A 20,607-nucleotide genomic window follows, 5' to 3' on the forward strand; every position below is an offset into this window, starting at 1 on the left:
GAATCGGACATAATTAATCAAAATGTCCGATTCGTATAGAATTATGAGCCTCCTCCTCCTGAAGACGACCAGAGTAGCTGATCGAAACGTAGAGCCTACACCGGTTCCTTCAGAACCACATTGATCAATAGAGATTTTCACCGGGTGTTTTTATTATTCAATTCAATTCAATTAAATTCGTTTCAATTTGTATTGATCCTACCATGGAGGAAATTCATTGTTAAAGGCAGTGGACACTATTGGTAATTACTCAAAATAATTATTATCATAAAACCTTCCTTGGTAACAAGTAATGGGGAGAGGTTGATAGTATAAAACCCTGTGAGAAACGGCTCCCTCTGAAGTGCCCTAGTTTTCGAGAAAGAAGTAATTTTCCACGAATTTGATTTCGAGACCTCAAGTTTAGAACTTGAGGTCTCGAAATCAACCATCTAAACGCACACAACTTCGTGCGACAAGGGTGTTTTTTCTTCTTTCATTATTATCTCGCAAGTTCGATGACCGATTGAGCTCAAATTTTCACAGGTTTGTTATTTCATGCATATGTTGAGGTACACTAACTGTGCAGGCTAGTCTTTGACAATTACCAATAGTATCCACTGCCTTTTATACATGCAATCCAGGAAAAATTAATAACACACAATCATAAATAAACTACTTGAAATAAATAATATTAATAATCAGAAAACTACATAATACACCACAAAGGAATCATAATGAAACCCACTGAACAACATCTAAGAAGAACGTAAAACAATCGCGGGGGTGTCTGAAAAAATTCCACATCCACAGTTCAAATCCAACTTAATGATGCACCTTGCAAGAATATTGTGAACATTTTAAAGTAAATCATGTATTATCCAATCAAATTATTTGAGAAGTTTGTGGGTTTTTTTCTTCTTCTCAACCCCAAATCCAGTGACCCTAATTTAAAAGGTTCTCCTGTTATATAGGGTGGGTTCAAACAGCAGCTCAAGTACAATCGAACTCAAAAAGGTCATTTTATTCAAGTTGCGATTCTAAAGAATTACTAAACTTATATCATAAATCATTTTTGCTATCTGAAAAAGATTGGTGTGACCGGCCGATATTTTTGAGAGGTTAAAGATCAGCACAAAAGTGGTGATAAATATAGTGACCACAAGGATGGAAAGCAAACACTCCAGCTGGATATATTGTTATTTATCTTTTCTCAGATTTGACCAGTCTAGGTCAAACTGGAGGTGGGTAGCCCTTTTTTAAATTTGAAAACTGCTTCAAGACTATGGGGTGTAAAACCAAGTGTCGAAGCACCGTACACATTTTTTGTAATTGTCAAAAAATACAATGGAATATTTTCACTAAGTGTATCCCAACATTGCATAAAATAAGAAATCCGTGAAAATCTTGACTCATTTGTCATATTATATAGTTGCAAGAGAAATGGAGGAAAAAAACTCTGTTGCCTTTAAGGAGAATAATCCTTTCTGTGGTCTGTGTTTTTTGTTTTGTTTTTAGAAATAGCTGTTGCAAACAACTTACAAACCAACTGGTTTGTTTTGTTATTAAAAAGGATGCTTAACAAGTAATTAATTTGTCATCACTGATTTGGAATTTCTGGTCAATCCATGGGCCAAACCCCTGTGTACAAGAAGTGGTGTTTCATACCCGCTGCTGGGTATAATGCTCTCGATGTCATAAAAGGGGTCGTCACTGAATGTAAATCTCCAGTGAGGTTTTTGAGTCCTAAAGCCCCGATTAGATGCCATTGTTCGTTGGTCATGAATCACATACTCTTGAAGTTCACAGTTAGCCCCACATATAATAGGCACACTCAGTCACATGACGCTTTGTATGTTAATTACTTTTCTGAACTCATTTTAATATGAAAAAAAATTATATGAACATAGGCCTACATACGTCTGTTTTGCTTCGTTTTTGAAAGGGTTAGGGTTAAGGGCATTTTGTTGTCTCCGTGAAGTATAAGGCCTGTACATTTAGTTGGACAAGTTAGTTTGTGCCTCATGCGGTGGTTCTAAATGCCCTTAACTTTTTATTTTTTAGTGTGACAATATTGGCTTTCATTTTCTGCACCTGTGGTGGGACTATAGTCGCGGGCCGGTCCCTATTGTTTGTCATGTTTTAGTCAGCCAGTATATATTTACATCGCTCATTGTCATAATTGTTTTGTGTACAAAGTATTGGAAGTATGAGGAATAATGTGCGACTTGTGGTCAATGTCACTGGCCAGCTGGACATGGTGACCATCGGCTTCAAACGGTCTAACTGGAGTTTTGGGTCAAGCAGACCTTTGGTTCGTGCAAAAGAGATTTGACCATGAACTGTTTTTGTTAAACCAATCCTAGGCATTTATATATATTTTTTTTAATTAAAGGCAGTGGACTCTATTGGTAATTACTTAAAATATTTATTGGCATAAAACCTTTCTTTGTAACGTAATGGAGAGAGATGGTAAGTAATGTAGTTTTCGAAAAAGAAGTAATTTTCCACGAATTTGATTTCGAGACCTCAGATTTAGAATTTGAGGTCTCGAAATCAAGCTTGCACACAACTTCATTATTATCTCGCAACTTCGACGACCGATTGAGCTCAAATTTTCACAGGTTTGTTATTTTATGCATTTGTTGAGATACACCAATTGTGAAGACTAGTCTTTGACAATTACCAATAGTATCCACTGTCTTTAATGACTATCTTTCACAATGAGCAAATTTGGGAAACTTATGTTTTTTTGTTAGTGACCGTTTTTACAATCAGACCTTTTTTCATGAAGAACGCACTGTGGAAAAACAAACAAACTTCCTGCATTATAAGTATTTACCTTGGCGTGTCATTATTTTCTAATTTAGCACAGATGTGTTTTTTTCTTTTTCTTTTTTTCTCAATCACCACAGAGAGGGAGTTTGGGAACTGATGGGTCAGTTTTTGTGCAGTGTACTAGTGTCCCTTATTGTTTGTTATCAGTTTGATGTCCCGTTTATCAAATAGCCATGACCATTGCTAAACAATGAATGAATGAAGACCAGTTCGTAAAAGGTCAAGTTTCCCGGTCTGTAATAGCAAACTGCAAAGGTCATTGTTTAAAGTTTCAAGACATCTGCTTTCAAGATGGGAAACATCTTTGCTTATAGGGCCTATCTTCGAATTTTTTTTAATTATGAACTTGTTTTACACTTTATTTGCCCGTTGTTTCTTTTATATATTTTGTTGTGCTTTTGAAAACTTTTCAATTTCCTCTTGTTGGAGATTTATGCAGTTTTCTTATGTCACGCGGGAAAATGGCCTAAGCCTTTATCCCTTTGCAAGAGAAAATGGGGGGCTTTCAGCTTGTCCCGGGGGGGGGGGGTGGGGGTAGTCCTATGCCATCAAAAGTTAACACAATCAATCCAGTTCTGAAAACCTAGTTTGATGCATCTATGTTTTGCAATCACATCATAATGTTACGCCATAAAATTCATTGTATCTGCGGTATGGCCCCTATCAGATCGCAGGCTCGCCTCTCAAAATAATTTTCCCTTTTCATCACATCATTTCGCAACCATTTTAAAAAAACTAACAATTTAGGCAAAGTTTAACATATCATAATCACGCACCCTCTGAACTTTTGTTGAATCATTGAGGATCAAGAACGGTGGGGCTTGGGCTGGCGGGAGATCGCCCACTCGGCCCCAAAAGCCCATTGTTGAAACCACAAACATTAATCACAATGGACGTGTGGGGAACTTGCTCTTTCCTTTTAAACATTAATATTAATTTTTACTAGCCTAGCCCGGATTATTTGGATGAACAATAAATAATAAAATCCAGTCCTATGTTGCCAAGCGAATAGTATTTTTGTAAATTTGAGACACCGCTTTTTACAATTAATCATAAAGGGAGGACTGGGTAAATTTATATTGTCAAAGAGTACACTCACTTTGTGAAATCCAACACAAGTGCATAACAAAATTATATTCCAAACCTGTGACAATTTATGCTCAATTTGTCATAAAGTTACAAGAAAAAGACAGACTTGTTTGTTTTCGGATGCCTTACAAAACGCTAATATACCTTTTGAGTCCTTGAAAGCGTTCCCTCTCAGATCTAAAACTGTGTCAAAAAAATCAAGTCTTTCTCTAAAACTCTTTCTCATCAGCTCTCCAGCTTTTTACCAATGATATCCATTGTCATTAAATTGGGCTAATCACCAAAGGTAATGCTGCTGTGCGGTAAAGCATTCCAGCTCTGTTTTGTATACTGATGTGTTTGTCCCGTGCCCCCCTTTTACGTAATCACTGCCATTATGCCTGATCCTTTAACCCTATGCTTTAACGCAGTTACATTGATTGTTATCAGGGGTCTCTCACCAAACATAATTGGATATAGGCCTGCCATAATGTTTATCATTGTACGTCTACTGATTTCTAAGAGTGGAAAATAAACTAAACTGAACTGAACTAAAGAGAGGAAAATTACTGAAAACCACGGGCCCTTGCGTTTAGTCAAACATGTCAAACCATAGTTGTCAAACTGACTTTTTTTCTTCAAACTGTTTAATAATGGGACACATTTTCGGAAGTGTGAAGTTATAGGCCTAGGCTCAGACAACTAACAAAATCTTAGACTTTTTGTTTTGTTTTTTTGGTGAAATCAAACCGTGTGTTTCCCCCCTCGACTTGACCTGACCTGGGGTCGCTTCGGGCCATAAAACAGCCATGTGAAGTTTGAACCCTGGATTTGGACGAACACCTCAACCCAGCACGTATATGGGTCGGTACTACGATAGCATGTATGGCCAGTAGTTTGTCAATTTTCCTAGAAACCCACCGGTAATCCGAACACAAGCCGATGAGTGTGTTTTTGAACACCGGTTACTGAACCAGTTTTATGGGGGTTGAAAACCATTTCCCTAGAATTTACGCATGGCTATAATTATTGTGAAACACTTTGGTTGTTTTCGCAGTTGAATGCCTACCCAGAAGAAGTGCATCGCACTGTTGTGGGCATGTGTTTGCAGCCTTCGTCCCCCCCCCCCCCCCCGCCCCACCCCAACCCCGACCCATTTAACTTTTTTTAGGCCAGGTATGATGCCTATCCTACCTTTTCCAAAAGGTTTCGAATTCTCAAAATCTACTGGAAGTGCATCAACAATGGGCGAAATTGGGAAATTGTTCGCTTTTTGGGAGGGGGAACTTTGTCAAAATTTGACAAAGTTGTGTCAAAGCTTTCGAAACCTCCCGAAATGCTTTCGCACAAAAAAAATCATAATCTGCTACATCCATGCTGTATCCTATGCTTTATCTAACACTTCATTTTACTTTAGGAAGTAGAAACAGAAATCCTCTTTTATTTCCTGTTTGCATTTTATTTCATGTAGGCCTATGCTTTAAAAAGAAATTATATCCTACCACAAATTTACAACTACAGCTCTTGCTGCTTATGTTTTCCCGAAGTTTCATTTTTCATGAATACAATGGGCAACCCTACAGTGCATGCAGAGCGCGAAGTGTCAATGACATTCAAGCAAGCTAAAACGAGCAATCCCCCGACTCATTCTTTTCCAGTTATTGTTTATTCCCATCACAACGTACACACAAGGTTTACTTGACGTCAGACACGTAGACCATCATTTCATGCATTTTGCAAGGACAAAGTTCTTGGCTCCCATTGGTCTAAATTAACGTTTGACCTTTATTCATGAGCCGCCTCTCAGATACAGGAATTCATTGCTGTGATTGGTTAATGCAGGGCATTCTATTCTAAGTAAAAAGGAGTGAACTCCGCCCTTTTCACCAAATAAGGAATAATTGATTGGATGACGTCCTTGCGAGTATAAAAAGCCCCTGTCCAGCTGAAATTTCGTGCAGCTGATCAGCTGGTTGAAGTGTTGCAAGACAAACCAGGGTTCGGTGGAGTGATTGTACAACATAATATCACTGATTTTCGTGTACTTTCCGAAGCCACTTTTTCGAGTTTTGAAATTCGGTATCGGATTCCTCGGTATCCAACACACTCGTATCATCTATTCGGTTGAGAGTGTATTTTGCTTGTCAACGTTTAATCGTTCAAAATCATTCATTTCCCTCGATATTCCATGTCTTCTTTGGATGGCGTTATGGATTTGCCAGTGAATTCCAACAACTGTCATCAGCCTGGTGCCTTCAAGATTTTGCAGAAAATTCTCCTTAAAGTTGGTGAGAGGATTGACAGCCGAGAAAACCAGAGGTGTCCAGAGCCTAATCTAGTCATAGAGACAGTTCGGAGGTGCTCAAACGGTTATTTAGGTGAGTTTTTCATAAGCTTTTCCATGCCTTTCTGTATGTTTGCGGTTAATTTTTGTGCATGCACGGTGTACATGGGCTTTGTCAGTCAACGCACGGCCGGGGGATTGCCCAATACGTGGGCAAGTCGTGACTCAATCCGAGCGCCATTGTCCGGCTGTGACTGCCAGGAGATTTCGCAATTCTTGTTCTTTCAGCTAAATTTAATGTTCAACTGTGATTGGGAAACGCTTGAAGAGTCATGAGTTAAGTAGCTAAAAATAGACTCATTATAAAGGTAATATCGTGTTCAATTTAGCGGATATGTCGTCTGTTCTTCTTTTTACGTGGTTCCGTTTCTTCTCCTCGCCCACCACGCATGTATATGTAGTTCACCGAACTTTTTTATGGCACTTTCGTTTGTCAAACTTATTTTAGTCTGAATTATTTGTAGAATTTACCACAGCAGTATACATGTACAGCTAATACAAGGAAATTATGTTAATATTGTGGTTTTTAAAAAAAATTATGTTTTCAGTGTCATGTGGCCACTTCGTGAAATCATGGTAAAAACAAATTTGCACAGAAAAGTGAGGGATATTTTTCCAGAAATATAGTGGGTCCCGTAACCAGGGTGTGAATTTCCTGAAAGTTTGAACCATACAGTTTTCACAATACCGACAACTTCAAATCTGAATCAATAATAATGGGCAAACAATTTTTTTAAACCACCAACCAACCAACTAGATTTAGGGGTGTTTTGAGGTTATTGGTCGATTACTAAATAGAAGTTCTGGACTTGTGATACTGTAGTTTCAAGTCCATGTGTAAAGCGTCGCCATACATGGTCACACTTTTTGTTAGTTAGATAATAATTTTAATCTGAAAAAGTATGCGTCAATAAAGACCTGTTAATGAGTCATGTGGCAGACTTCAAATCATTAAATTTATCGGACAATTTATCTGTCAAAACCTCTCAAACATTGTGTAAATTGAGGGTCGTTGTAATTGGAACAATGTCCTATTATGGCAGAGATCAATATCCAAACGCTATCACATTCGTTAAGATTTAGACGATAATTGCTATCCTGAAACGCTTATTGGACAAGAGCCTGTCTGGCCCCCGATCTTCCCATTTAGCAAACAAGACCTGTGTGGGCCGAACATCGTATGATGTCAAAGTACAGTTGCTGAAGTGTTTGAACCAAACATCTGATTCTGCATTATGTCACTTTTTATACCCTTTTTCTTATTTATTGCTTTGTCACTTGAATTCGTTATAGTATCCAAGACTTGTGCACAAAACTTGTTTGTGTTTCTTTTCTTTTTTTGCAGTTGTGAAAAATATTTTGCTTACAGACCTGTCAATGCTTCTGAAAACATGTTTTTAACAACTCCAAAATAAGTTTAATAAAAAAAGAAATCTCGATAGAACATCAATAAAATGTTACTTTAAATTAATTTTATTCATTGAAAATATTTTGTCCATCCCTTCATGATCCAAATAGATCCGCTCACTGACGAACTAAGCCTACGTACATAGTTTGCATTTTCTTTTAACATTTGAACAAAATACTTGCGTATTAATACCCGCTTTTGACACCACATTTCTGCGAAAGAAATCCATACTTAAAATACTGTTTGTCACATCCCCAGTGACATAGCCTGCAAAAGAAAGTATAATTTATAAAAGACAAAACACTCTACTCTACTTCCCCCTTGACAAAAGTGCAAGATTCCCGTTTCCTCTAAGCTTCCTCTGTACAGACCTAAGTAACTTCGGATGCCATCCCTGGGATTTGTGGATGAGGGGGGAAAATGATAATGATGCTCCCAGCGCCTCGCTGCGATAGGCAGACAAATGCAGACGCTGTTGCCAAGCACTGCTGATTGGCTTACAGGCAGTATACATGAGTGGTTCATTCCAGAAGACTCTGTGGTTAGAGTGTGCAGCAGCAGCTGTTTGACCCTTGTTAATATTGATCATATTATCGCTTGCCTGGATGCTGTGCAGCACATGTTTAGTGTGTTAAAAGAGACATAGATTTATGCTGGTTGAAGTGGAATGCTGCTGATCTAAATAATATGCATATTACCACAATTAACAGTTAGCTCAGTTACCTCCCCACTGTCGCTTTCCGTTGCAATTTGCTTTTTGTATCATGGCACAAAATTTTGTTTGTGGATTGTTCAGAACTTCCCTTACTCCTCCAAAATCATTCTATACATGTAAAGGAATTCAACCCAACTTAAGATAATTTCTTTTTTGTTTTGCCTTTGCACTTTCTGCAAAATTGGCAAAGACATAATATTGAAACCGAATTCCAATCGAAAGCTTGTTCTGTAGTTTTGAGCTTCCAGTGTTATTTTAGTGGTCCTGGATGAGAGAAGCCATGTGTTAACTGCTGTGCCGAACTACAGGAAACACCTGTCCAGACATTCTACTCTGAAGAGAGTGATTCAATTGTTCTGAGTTTGATTTAATCCACTCACAGTGCCCCAGAAAAATGGGGCTTCAAAATTTACTTACTAGACAAGGTCAAAGTATCTATTTTCGTTTCTATTGTTCAAATTTCATGGAGAGTTTACCCTTAAGACTCATTTGAATGTACAGTCAACTGCTTGATAGTTGACTGTTGCATTGTATTCGTAATGAACAGTTAAAAATAAGAATACAGGGCTCAAATTAGGGAGAAAACCCCACAAGACAACAGTGCTTGTTGCAAAAAATGTTCATTGGACTAGAATTTTGAAAACAAAAAAGTCCTGATTCCTGACAACATGCATTTGACTGTTTGTACTGTCCCAACACAAAAACAAATGGCCTCGGGTTTGTCAGAGCCAATTGTTATTTAAGGATTTACCAAAGAAGTTCCCATGAGACAAGTTGTTAAACGTTATCATTTCCAGAGAAGTAGTTTTTCAGGGTGACCAATAGTGCTGGGCGAATAGTGAAATTTTGTTATTCGGATACCGCTGGCCAACTATCCGAAATTAACCGGATATTCGAATAGTTTTTTCGCCGCTAGAGGGCGCTATAAAAAAAATAAAAATAAAAAAATATTTAGAATTTTTTTTTTTTTGTCGCTAGAGGGCGCTGTTCGTTCGTGAATGAGATCTTCTGGGCGGATTGATATTAGTTTTAGACAGTGTCACTCGGTTCATTCATAAAAATGACCGGATCTAATTTAAAGATGGCGATTTGCTTTTTCTTTTGATCGTGGATGACTCTACGTGAAGGAAAACTTTTGTAATCTTTGAACAAATTACGTCAGAAATGTCATTGTTTTGACTCTTCACGGAGGTGAGCATAGTTAAATACTTAATTTATGCTGTTTTATGCTGTCTTAATAGAAGTTTCATTAGGATTCAGACAAAACATTCATGTCAGTTGTCGCCCGACGTCCGCGGATATTCGGATATTAAAGAATATCCGGTTACTTGGTTGTAATTACAGAACTATCCGGTTTATAAATAGCTATTCGCGCCCTATGCGGATATCCGGTTAAGAAAAAAAAGGCATTCGCGGTTACGGATAGGAAAACCTATTCGCCATTAACCGGATATTCGAATTATTCGCCCAGGCCTAGTGACCAATCGAAGAGATTTCATTGAAGCATCCAACATTAAAAAAATCAATATTTGCAAGACCTGTCTGCAATTTGCTTGACCGTCACCCCCCCCCCCCCCCCCTCCCAAGGCTAAAATTTTGAAAAGAACTGAAGTCCAGAACAAAATGACCTCCTCTGAGTTGTTTGCACTCCACATACTGAGTGCTGATTGGTCAGTTAAGTTTATGGTGGAAATTGACCCCTTGGAAAATTGGGGAGGTCAAAAAAGTGACCTGGGGCGCTTGGGTTGGTTCTAAATTGATCGAAGGGGTGATCAAACAGAAAGGACGCAAACAACTTTAAAGACTTTGAAGAACATTTAACAAACAAGTATTGGAAAAACAAAGTTATAATTTGTATGAAGTTCTATGAACATAGATCTACATTCTAAATTAAGTTAAATCCATCTGTGTTTGTAATAAATGTCAATCGTTTTTACACGCTGCCTTTTCATACCTGCATAATCCTTTAAATTTCAACCCTCGGTTCTTTATTTGTTTATAACATCAATATAAAACTCAATACATACTTCATAAAACATTTTGTGTGTGGTATTCCTATGTGATGGTTGTACTGGTATTACAGGACCATACTATCAATCTATTGTCAGTATACTCCGTTTCCAATCCGAAGCCTACTATTTTGTTAAATTTCAAACTTGAAGTACTGACCTTTTGTTTTATTCAAATATTTTTGTTAAGGCTTGCATGCAAACTATCATGTTTATCAAATATGTGCTGCATTAAAAACTAGATAGGAGTTGAATTTGGCTCAAGATTAAAAACAATTCTGATAGTTACTTGTGGCATGTTAAAAAAAAAAAGTAACTGGGATACGTGCACTGCACTGCATGGTATAATCACTTGAGAGTTTCTACAGGTGCAATTTAGCTTTCAGTTTGCGCAATGAACAACACTTTAACCACTAACTTCAGTACAGGATACAACTAACTTCCTATAATTTTCGAGGTTAGTTTGCAAAAAATGTGCAATAACAGATTCTTCCTCTCGACAGCCAGCATGGAAGATCCTGCTTGGCTAAGCTGCTGGCTTTGTGATAGTGCGCTTGTGTGTGACTGTTACTCATACCATAACAGGTACACCACATGCAACCTCTCACATGACCTGACCCTGTGCAATCACATGACTGATGAGTGATTGATCAATTGCATCATAATACTATTCAGCTGATCACTGGAGTGTGTGTACCACTCTAGCTCTGAAAAGTTGACTTGATGCATTCTGGTCCTTGACACTTTATAGTGAGGTTGTTTTTTTCTGGAGTGAAATTTATGAATGGTGGTTTCACAATGGTCTTTTATTATCACTCCCGCAGTGTATTTCAAAGTAAACTGGATGGTGAGTCAATTTTTGCTTTGGATTTGAATTTTCCCTCGTACTTTTCTTCTAGGGTGGAGTTGCAAATTGTTTCTGCTTCAACCTTTTATTTTTGTATATATTCAATTGCAAAATACTTAACATGTGTTTCTGCCTTTGTTTTAATCCCCATACAGATTCAGACACAATGGATGATGACTACGACAATGGAGTGGATGACTTGCAAGAGGTGAAGATGAGTCAGTTTGTTGCGTCCATGCTCCTGGATTGTCTCCGAGTTGCCCGGGAGAAGAAGCAGCCAAGCAAGCTCCTCGTCCCAGAAGATCTACCCCAGAGAGTCGCCGATGACATCATGCGTATGTCACTAGACGAGCCTTGCGGGGTACGTGGATGCACCATCTCGGTCATCTTCGAGGATGGAGAGCTTTGCGAACGTGTCGGGAAGATCACCGTGGATCCATCCACCGTCACAACGTTTGAGATCGTACTAGTGCTCTCTAAAGAAACCCCAAGGTGGCTTATCAGTAAACTTCAAACTTATCTCAGAAACTCATCGGAGAAGCCCACGGTCGTCAAGTCCTCTTATAAACTCATAAAGAGAAAACTGTACCGGAGGGAGTCGCACATCTATGTACGAGAAGGATTGTAGCTTATGGAAAGCTTTTGACAGCCCTTATCAGAACTAAATAGCTCTCAACCAAATGAATTTGTGTGTAAGTAATCGTTTAAGCCTACAGTTTCTCCTAAGCAAGATCCAAAACAAAAAAAACACTTTAGTGGAGCTTTTGTCGGGCGAGTGAGTGAAATGGAAAGTGACGCCAACTTTGGACTCTGGCTGGTTGAAACTGTTTGTGTTATGTTACTATCTGATACCAACCCATGTGCAGTTTAAGTAGACTGAAATCTTCTTTGACAAAAGTTATATGCCAGTTTCTTCCCTTGAGCTTTTTTAAGAAGCCTGCAAGGGATTAATGAAATGTTTTCTACGTTTTTTGTATTTTGACATACGGTTAGGGAACTGTTTATTTGTTTTCTTGTTCTTCAGCCAATATTGTCATCGGTCACGTGTTTGGTGCTTCTTTTTTTTTAATCAGTTCTCCTTCAGAAGAGGATGATTGTTATATTGCAATATTTCTGAAAGTCCCCGATTTTGGTCAATTCTTTCACGGGGTTTGAGCCCGGAATACATCCATATAAAAAAAAAATGCTAAGTACACTATTGAATACTCCACTTGATGAGTCCCCAACACCAGTAAGATAGCAGTGTGAGGCATACTGCTTCAACTGTGCCCCACCCCACATTGAATTTTGCTCAAGAAAGAATTTATTGGGAAATATTAGTTCACAGCTGTGCATCTCCACGGGGTATCCACAAAGTCATATAATTATATTATGTCAAGATGTGAAATTCACCATCCCACTGAGGTTTTGGGGTTTGTTTTTTCTTCTCCTGTAGGATTTTCGTTTTTAAACTAACTTAAAATATACATTGACGCCAAGTTTTCACACTTTTTCATTTGTGTATGCTTCACATTGCGTTTATTTCAACAAATAATTATTGGCACGATACCATTATATGCAAGCCGTTAAATAATATGTTTGTGTTCATAGCATCATTTTGGTCAGTCGGTCTTGGACTAAACAACTAGTGACATTTCATCTCATAAAAATATCATAACTTACTTGGAATGAGGTTCAGTTAATTGTTTAGTCTTATAGGCCTAAAACTAGTGTTCACTTCAGTTTAAGTTGAGATCTTTCATGTATAGATCATTTGCCAAATAGGTCATTTTCTTTCAAGTAACATTTTTATGAGTTAATTTCTCTTTGTGGAACTACTTTTCAAAAGGTCAGTTTTTTTTGTATGGTTTGTCATTGTTTTGTTTTCTTGTTCAAGATTTGTTAAAGTTTGTCTGTTTGTTTCTTTTGTCGTTTAAAAAAAAACAAGTTTTCATTGAAAATTATTTTGATACTCATAAGAACTACGAAGATTCAAACATTGCTGCCATTTACTTAACTGTTAATGAAGTCAACATTGTATTCAGTAACTTTCTGATGTAAAGGGCTGTTCATTATTATTGTTTTGTCAGGGTAGTCAGAGAAAGCTTTTTCAAAGATGTTAAAAACATCACCATCATTCATGATACTCGTGTTAGTTTACTCTACACAACCTCGACAATATTGAAGATTATGGACACCCTCTTAAGAAGGCCAGGAATACTGCTGCATTTGTTTCGTAGCTACTGTAGTTTATGAAGAAGACAAATCTGTGAGCATAGTTTAACAGGTCTGGAAGTTTTTGCAGAGGTCACTTGCATTGCTGGGCAAGAATTCCGAATGATCGCTACAATAATCCAAATGAAACCTTTGTTTCTCCATGAAGGTTGTGGCACTCTAAAATGCAATTCCAGGTGTCTTATTGTTAGAGAGTTGACGATTTGCTGGTCAAATTATCAGTTCTTCCTGTACACATCTTACTAAACCAGGGCACAAATTCATAGAGCTGCTTTGAAGCACAAGTAGTAGCTAAGCACAGAACAGGTATGCTTACCAGAATAAGGTTACCAACCACAATAGCATGTCATATGTACCATTTTGTGATCGGTATCCTGTTCTCTTTTGTTGGTAAAAAGTTGTTTGGCAGCTCTGAGACATTTGGTTCTGTAATTGCTTAAACATGATTCATATTGTGCAATCAATATTAAATACTTGATCATTATTTTCTAGAAAGAAATAAAGTCCTGTTTTGTGGATGACCAACAAACACACTCCCTTATCCACGTCATGTGGTGAGATGTCGTAACTGGCTAGGGCTATTATGAAATATCTAAAGCTAGTTGTAAACTGGTTATATAATGGATTGTCATTTCTGAAACAATGTTGTGTTGTTTTTCCTGCCCAAACAAAGTTGCCAAAATACCAAAGTAATAATGTTTGTTCGAGAAGTGCAAATTTTAAGACCTTATCTGTTAATATCAATTCACATACACTATTTAAAACTAAAAGCTTGGAGTCTTTTGTTTACTAATGAAATCCAATAATAACCGAATACAGAATTTGGAAAGTAAGGGAAATGGATGATTTAACCCCACCATCCATGTTATCATTTTACCACAAATTAAAAAGCTACATTATTTCAATTCAAATAAATTACCTTGTGCTATCAAAGAGGTGCTGGCACCTCTCCCCCCTTTCCATTGTACAATTAGCTCCACTGTAGTTATTTAATACTTTCTTAAGTAATTATACTTTACTGCCAAAGACTCGTGTTCATCTATCATCAGATGCTTTGTTAAAAATATTCACTGTGTTAAATTCATGTGGGCATTTTCAGCAGGTATCCTATACCAACAATAATGTAATGGGATGACCACTCCCCCTATTACAACATCTTATGTTTTTTCCTATATAATGTGTGATCCCATTGATTACTATTAATGCAAACCATTATTCTATTTAAATAAAGAGATTCAGATGTTTATATTGTGATGAATAAAATACATTTTTCATATAAAAAAATAACTTGTGTTGTTCAGTTCTTTGTCTCGGTAATTATCATTTTATACTTTTATGATGCTGCGACCTTACCCAATTTCAAAAAGCTGCTGAAAATACTTCTTATATATACGGTTGACGGGAACAATGTAATTTGCCTTTTGACTGGTAACTTGTTTCAGCTAAGCAAGATTTTACCATGCTTAGCACATTTTTTGTGCTTTATGAAATGGGGCTTTTGTTGTGTTCACCATGTGCAATAGCTATTGAACACAAAGTTTTCATAGCAGTGAGGGCCAGACTGATTTTACCTTGCAATCTTGGTTTGGCTATTTCTACCTCCACTGGATTGGAGAATGACAAGGGCTAGGGCGATTCTACGTGACAAAGAATGCCAACTGTTTTCGCCATCCGGGAGGAATTAATGTTAAGTTCGGTGCACAATTTTAACATAGAGCTTTGATGTTCTTCTAATTGTCAGGAAACCATTGTCTATCTACATGACATGGCGTAACTTGTTCCTGTGAGTGTGAGCAGTCGGAAGGTCTGTACTTTGCTCAGTTGCTAATTCTTGATCTTCTGCATCCTCTTTGAAATCAAATTGGTTTGCGAAATGGTGCCCGTCTTCTAGGAGAAAAATAATAAACATGCACATTGACAAGGGGGCATCCCCATCTATTTTCATAAAGCAAAAACATGACTGAATAACTAGTTTCAAAGACGTGAATGAGTGAGGGCGCTATTTTGTTTATCCGGCACATCCTGCCTGGCATTTTGGGGGTCTGCCCCCGTTGTAAAACATGAAATAGAGCGCCATAATTATGCTGAGTGGAGACAAAGCATGTGTAGCCTATTATTGTAAAATAAAATAAAATCATTACAAAAGTGGATACCCTCAAAACATCCAATAGTACTACCCAAGCTCACATTGGCCGCATAGCAGAACATGAATATGCCAATTGGCATCTTGTTCAAGTCCGCTAACCATAACCGTTTTATTCTTCAACAAGTAGCTTTTTGGAATCACACGTGAAGCCTTAAATGACATTGTAAAAAATAAAAAAAATAAAAAAATAAACTCAGGCTCAAGCTTTTTTAATTTGACAGGTTTATTTAACTGTCCTTATTCTATATTCTTGAGTTAATAATGGTGCAGTCTACTCCAGATTATGTTGTAAACTTATTACGTAAATATTGCTGAACGATGTTTAATGCTTTCTCAAATTCCTTTGATCGGAATGGCCATAGAAACAGGTCCTTTGGCATGGTACATTCCAAGAGTTTATGAGATGGTTTATGCTTCAATTTGAAGTTTTTGATTCACTTTGATCATGGAGGAATAGCTTAGATCTAATTAACTATTCCTCCATGCTTTGATCTACTATTTATTATTGACACTTGATGAGCCATACAGAGGCACCTTGATAGCATGGCAACAAACAGGCGAAACTTTTCCCTTCTGGCATAAATGTTTTGGGTTATAGACGTGAAATCTTAGTCAAATTGTGAATATTTTTGTCCTTTTATTATTTAGTTATTAAAAAACACATACGAGTGTAGGTTCTATAACAGATTGAAGAATTGTTATTTATGGATTATTTATTGTTCCCTACTACCGCTGTATAACGCCAAACTTCCAATTGCAGCATCAATGGATGGTGTAAATGCAGGTAACCCCATCCCACCCATCTCAAACCCTATCAGCATTTTTTTGTTTCCAGAAAAAATTCTTGCAACGTATCGATCTTTCAACCAAACCCTCCATTATCCTTACGCACTGCCCTCAGATTAACATTGGCTGATGCGTGGAACAATGAAGGAATTTCAACTAACCCCTGACTACGCATCCATTGAATCAAAAGAGATGGGGTTTTATAACACAAGACACAATCAAAAATCCCATCAATGACCTCTTTTGTTACAGCGTTTTGAATGAGCGCCCTCTTTCAACCCATCGTTCCACAACCCGAACAAAGCCGGAGATTCACGAATATTCATAAGCTAACGTTTCCAGTCATTCGATTGGTGGATATTTACCACGTGATCCACTCATTTATTATATATTATAAGCGTCTCTTTTTTTGCAGTTTACGCGCGGGCATCTGTAACGGAAGGTTGTTGTACTGAACCAAGCTAGACAAAGATGGTGAGCTAAAATGTTTAAATCCTTTAAAAATACTTGGTAATTTCATGCCATCCGCCCATATTTTTTATGTTAATGTAATCTTTAACACTTATTCTTGTTATTCGTTGTTTTATTTCGAGGGTTTATATGTTATTTACACGGATATTTTACGGACTTTTTGTACCCAGGCAGGAGGCAAAGCAGGTAAAGATTCCGGAAAGGCGAAGGCAAAGGCTGTTTCACGGTCAGCGAGAGCCGGTCTCCAGGTAAGCACACAGTTTGCAGCATTTCTCACATAAAATCATCACTGCCTTCCACAAATTAAATTGTACAATTTACAGCAATTGCTAATAAATGCACCTTCTCTAAAATTTCATGTTTTGTGGGTTTTGTTTTGCAGTTTCCAGTCGGTCGTATTCACAGGCATTTGAAGAACCGAACGACCAGCCATGGCCGTGTTGGTGCAACCGCTGCTGTTTACTCTGCCGCTATTCTGGAATATTTGACCGCTGAGGTAGGTTTGCAAAAGATGCCTTTCTAGACCTGTATTACAGATTTGTCCAAAATGTCATTTTATTGTGTCCATTTATAGAAAATCTGAGATTGTGTGTTGAACCAAAATTAAATTTGGCGCGATAATTTGCGCGTTTGTCCCCCCGCAAAATATTGGCCATTATTATTTGTGGTCAATAATTTCTTTCTTTATCTAACATTCATTTCGTACCCGATTTATGTAAAGTTGGTTAGTTTTACTGTATTTTGTTTATTTCATTCTAATTTTAAAATGTGTTTAGGTTTTGTCAATGTGTTGTTGTCAAGTCGAGGGCCACTTTTGTGTTTACAAATTTTGGCGCGATTTTCAGAAATCGGCGCCATAACAAGGCCAGAGGTCACAATGCACTTCTTGTCCAGTATTGGTTATTCACCATGTCCTTATAAAAAAAAAAATTGAATATTTGTTTTAACAATATGATATGTTAAATATTAATGTATTATCTTGTGAGGTTTAAAAAGAATGAGGTTTTATTCCTAGAAATGTGTAGGCCTAGCTTGGTTAATAATTCTGTTTAGTGTTATTTTTTTTTTGCTGGTGTATGATTATGAATGGAATTTATGAATTTTGAATTTCTTGTTTTGGAAATGTTTGGTCGTTCATTCAGTGGTCAAACATCTTTTAAACTTTATGCTAGGTTTGCATTTTGGTTCTGGTTTATAATTTCATTAGCTCTCCCATTGTGCTAGTGAAAATAAGGTGCTTAAATCTTTCGTTAAATTTACAAACTTACTGCATTCAGTTTCAGTGCGTTTTGGCTCGTGTTGTGGGAACTTTCATTCATGGGAAATGCAGTAGACAGTTTTGAAAATATGTCTCAAAATCTTATGTGCATTTGTTGAAAAATGATTTAAAATTGTGATATCGTTGTTGCTTTATTTTTTTATTTTTTATAATTATATTACATTGAGTGATTTCACTCTAGGGAGTCTAGTGTAGGCCTACTGTCAATACAGATAAGCCCAGCTCTAAATTATTTTTGGTTAATGATTGTTGTTGTAATTGTAGCCTATGTTTCGTTTTTTGAATGAAATATTCATGTTTTTTTTTTTTTTTTTAATTTCAGGTATTAGAGTTGGCGGGAAATGCAAGCAAAGATCTGAAAGTCAAGCGTATCACACCCCGTCATTTACAACTGGCCATCAGGGGAGACGAAGAATTGGATTCACTCATCAAGGCAACAATCGCTGGTGGTGGTATGTATTCCAAAATCTTACACATTTTCTACGTTCTTTCTTTTGGAGCTGGTTCGTACTTCCTGCAAATGCTTCTTTCGAAGTGAATTTCTCTGCGTTATAAAGGGAAATGTTGTGGGGTTGTTGCGTCACCAAAATTCGCTTCACTTTTGCATGAACCGAGTTTAACTGTAAAAAAAGGCGCGTTCTGTTTATTGTACGCATGAAGTATGAATTGAGCTTAGCAGTGGTCCACTGCCAAATTCATAGCAAGTTATAAAAAAACATGGACCTGTAAAAATAATCTCATTATTTTGTCAAAATAACCATTCATGAAAGCAAACTTTTTGTGAAAGGTTTTTCAAGCTCTTTGAAATTTGAGGCCCTGGTCAATGAAGACCCTGGCCTCTCCATTGCAATGATGGGCATGGTATTAAGTTTGATGCGATATGCCTGGGCGAAGCTCTAAAAAATTAGGTCAAACAATGTTCGCTCTGAACAGTGTGGCTGTCAACGGCTTAGGACCAGTTACAATAAGTGTCTGCGATTGTTATAGATACACTTTGCCCCCCCCCCCTTCTATCAATAACCCAGTGGGTCATGTTTTATCTTAAGAGGACATTAACAATGAAATAAATATGTGTTTGCTTTTCATGTCTATAGCAATTTCTCACAAGTCTGTTCATTTAAGTCTGCAAGACTTTGCAATTGAAGTAAACCACCTGCAATAATTAATTTCTTGCTCTACTTGCAGGTGTCATCCCCCATATCCACAAGAGTTTGATCGGCAAGAAGGGATCGCAGAAAGCAACATAGACTCAACCTTCATCAGCACTATACATCATGCCACCTACAACCTCACAATTGAACGTCGCCGCTGTGGTGACCCCCCTTCGACTGCCATCATGGCCTGGGTCAACCGTTGGCAGGCACCGACCAAACGGATCCTGTTGACTTTTTAACCGTGTTCGTTGTATGTTCTATTTGTTTTGTAGTCTTGGTTCCTATATTATCTCAAGAAGTTCGATAATCAGTCATTATTTCTTCAGATAAATTTGTTGGATTTTAATTTTTTTTTTGTCTCAATTATTATTATTATTATTTTTGTTTTTTTTGTTCTGACGTAGGATTTATAGGACTTTGTGAGAGTTTTTATTTAATGTACATGAGTGATGAGTTGAGAAAACAACGTGGGTTTGGCGGGCCCAGTGAAAACGGCCAAATTGTAAATATCGTAAAAACCAAACCTCTCCAAAGTAGCCTGTGGGTTAGTGAGACACTATTTACACGACAAATGTGTGGCAGTTAGCAGGATATACTTTTCAATTACTGTTTTTAGTCAGTTTCTCTTGGGGGGGGGGAACTGTGGGCTCTTTGTCACTAAGTGGGTTTACATCGCACTGGTTCGCAATGTGGGACAGTGTTGTGTGGCTTTCTTGTAATTTTTACACACCCACAAAATACGTAGGTAGTGATTTTTATGTCAATGTAAATTAGCTTTCAATGTCTACATGGGGGATTAATAGCCAAGTATTTTAGGCCAAATTTTTTTTCTCTGAAGATTTGAAATAAAATTAATAATTCTGGTTGCACATGCATTCCTTTTTATATAAGCCCTTAATTGTTCATGATGGAAGTTGTATTCTTGTGTACTCTCCATAAGAAAGTATCACATTTTAACAAAATTAACATGTCGTCAGTTCATGTTATGGGTTGAACACCCGTAGAACATGCAGTTCATTTCGGACAACAAAACTGTTCCTTTTTGTGTGACGTTTTTTTTGGCCAAACACCTTTTGACCATGAAATGCGTTGCTGAATCCACAGAAAGCGGTGTGTTTTCATGAAATCTGATTTACTCCCCCAAAATACATTGTTTTACTGCAAGTGATTTTTTGTATTTGTTTACTTTTAGAGTAGATTGTGATTTTTTGAGTGGGAAATAATAACATTACTGGAGGGTTCTCCGTTTTATACAAAGAATTTGTGTTCCCTGTGATTTGATTTGTGATTTAACTTGTACTGTACATGTGTTGAGTTGTCTTCGTGACAATTGATGATTCATCGTATGA

The 20,607-nt window shown here is 37.3% G+C and overlaps 2 protein-coding genes across 2 annotated transcripts; both read left to right on the forward strand.

The window, feature by feature from the left end:
- The first annotated feature begins 5,853 nt into the window (after positions 1-5,853).
- Positions 5,854-13,302, forward strand: LOC139953327 (DNA damage-inducible transcript 4-like protein). The gene is made up of 2 exons (XM_071952824.1): positions 5,854-6,263; positions 11,364-13,302. Exons 1-2 carry the CDS (start codon positions 6,074-6,076, stop codon positions 11,834-11,836), a joined length of 663 nt encoding a protein of 220 aa, XP_071808925.1. The 5' UTR covers positions 5,854-6,073; the 3' UTR covers positions 11,837-13,302.
- A 3,443-nt stretch (positions 13,303-16,745) lies between these two features.
- Positions 16,746-20,518, forward strand: LOC139953328 (histone H2A.V). Its single transcript, XM_071952825.1, has 5 exons — positions 16,746-16,828; positions 16,996-17,073; positions 17,208-17,321; positions 18,427-18,556; positions 19,290-20,518. The coding sequence occupies exons 1-5, from the start codon at positions 16,826-16,828 to the stop codon at positions 19,349-19,351; spliced, it is 387 nt and encodes a 128-aa protein (XP_071808926.1). The 5' UTR covers positions 16,746-16,825; the 3' UTR covers positions 19,352-20,518.
- The last annotated feature ends 89 nt before the right edge of the window (positions 20,519-20,607 follow it).

The sequence above is a fragment of the Asterias amurensis genome, chromosome 21, assembly GCF_032118995.1.
Source record: "Asterias amurensis chromosome 21, ASM3211899v1".
NCBI classification, from domain to species: Eukaryota; Metazoa; Echinodermata; class Asteroidea; order Forcipulatida; family Asteriidae; genus Asterias; species Asterias amurensis.

Excerpts from the sequence above, each read along its gene's own strand:
- LOC139953327 (XM_071952824.1), top strand. The coding sequence starts at position 6,074 with ATGTCTTCTTTGGATGGCGTTATGGATTTGCCAGTGAATTCCAACAAC. Across the intron at positions 6,264-11,363 it reads GTGCTCAAACGGTTATTTAG|ATTCAGACACAATGGATGAT; the intron begins GTGAGTTTTTCA and ends ATCCCCATACAG.
- LOC139953328 (XM_071952825.1), top strand. Across the intron at positions 17,322-18,426 it reads TGGAATATTTGACCGCTGAG|GTATTAGAGTTGGCGGGAAA; the intron begins GTAGGTTTGCAA and ends TTTTAATTTCAG. Across the intron at positions 18,557-19,289 it reads GGCAACAATCGCTGGTGGTG|GTGTCATCCCCCATATCCAC; the intron begins GTATGTATTCCA and ends CTCTACTTGCAG.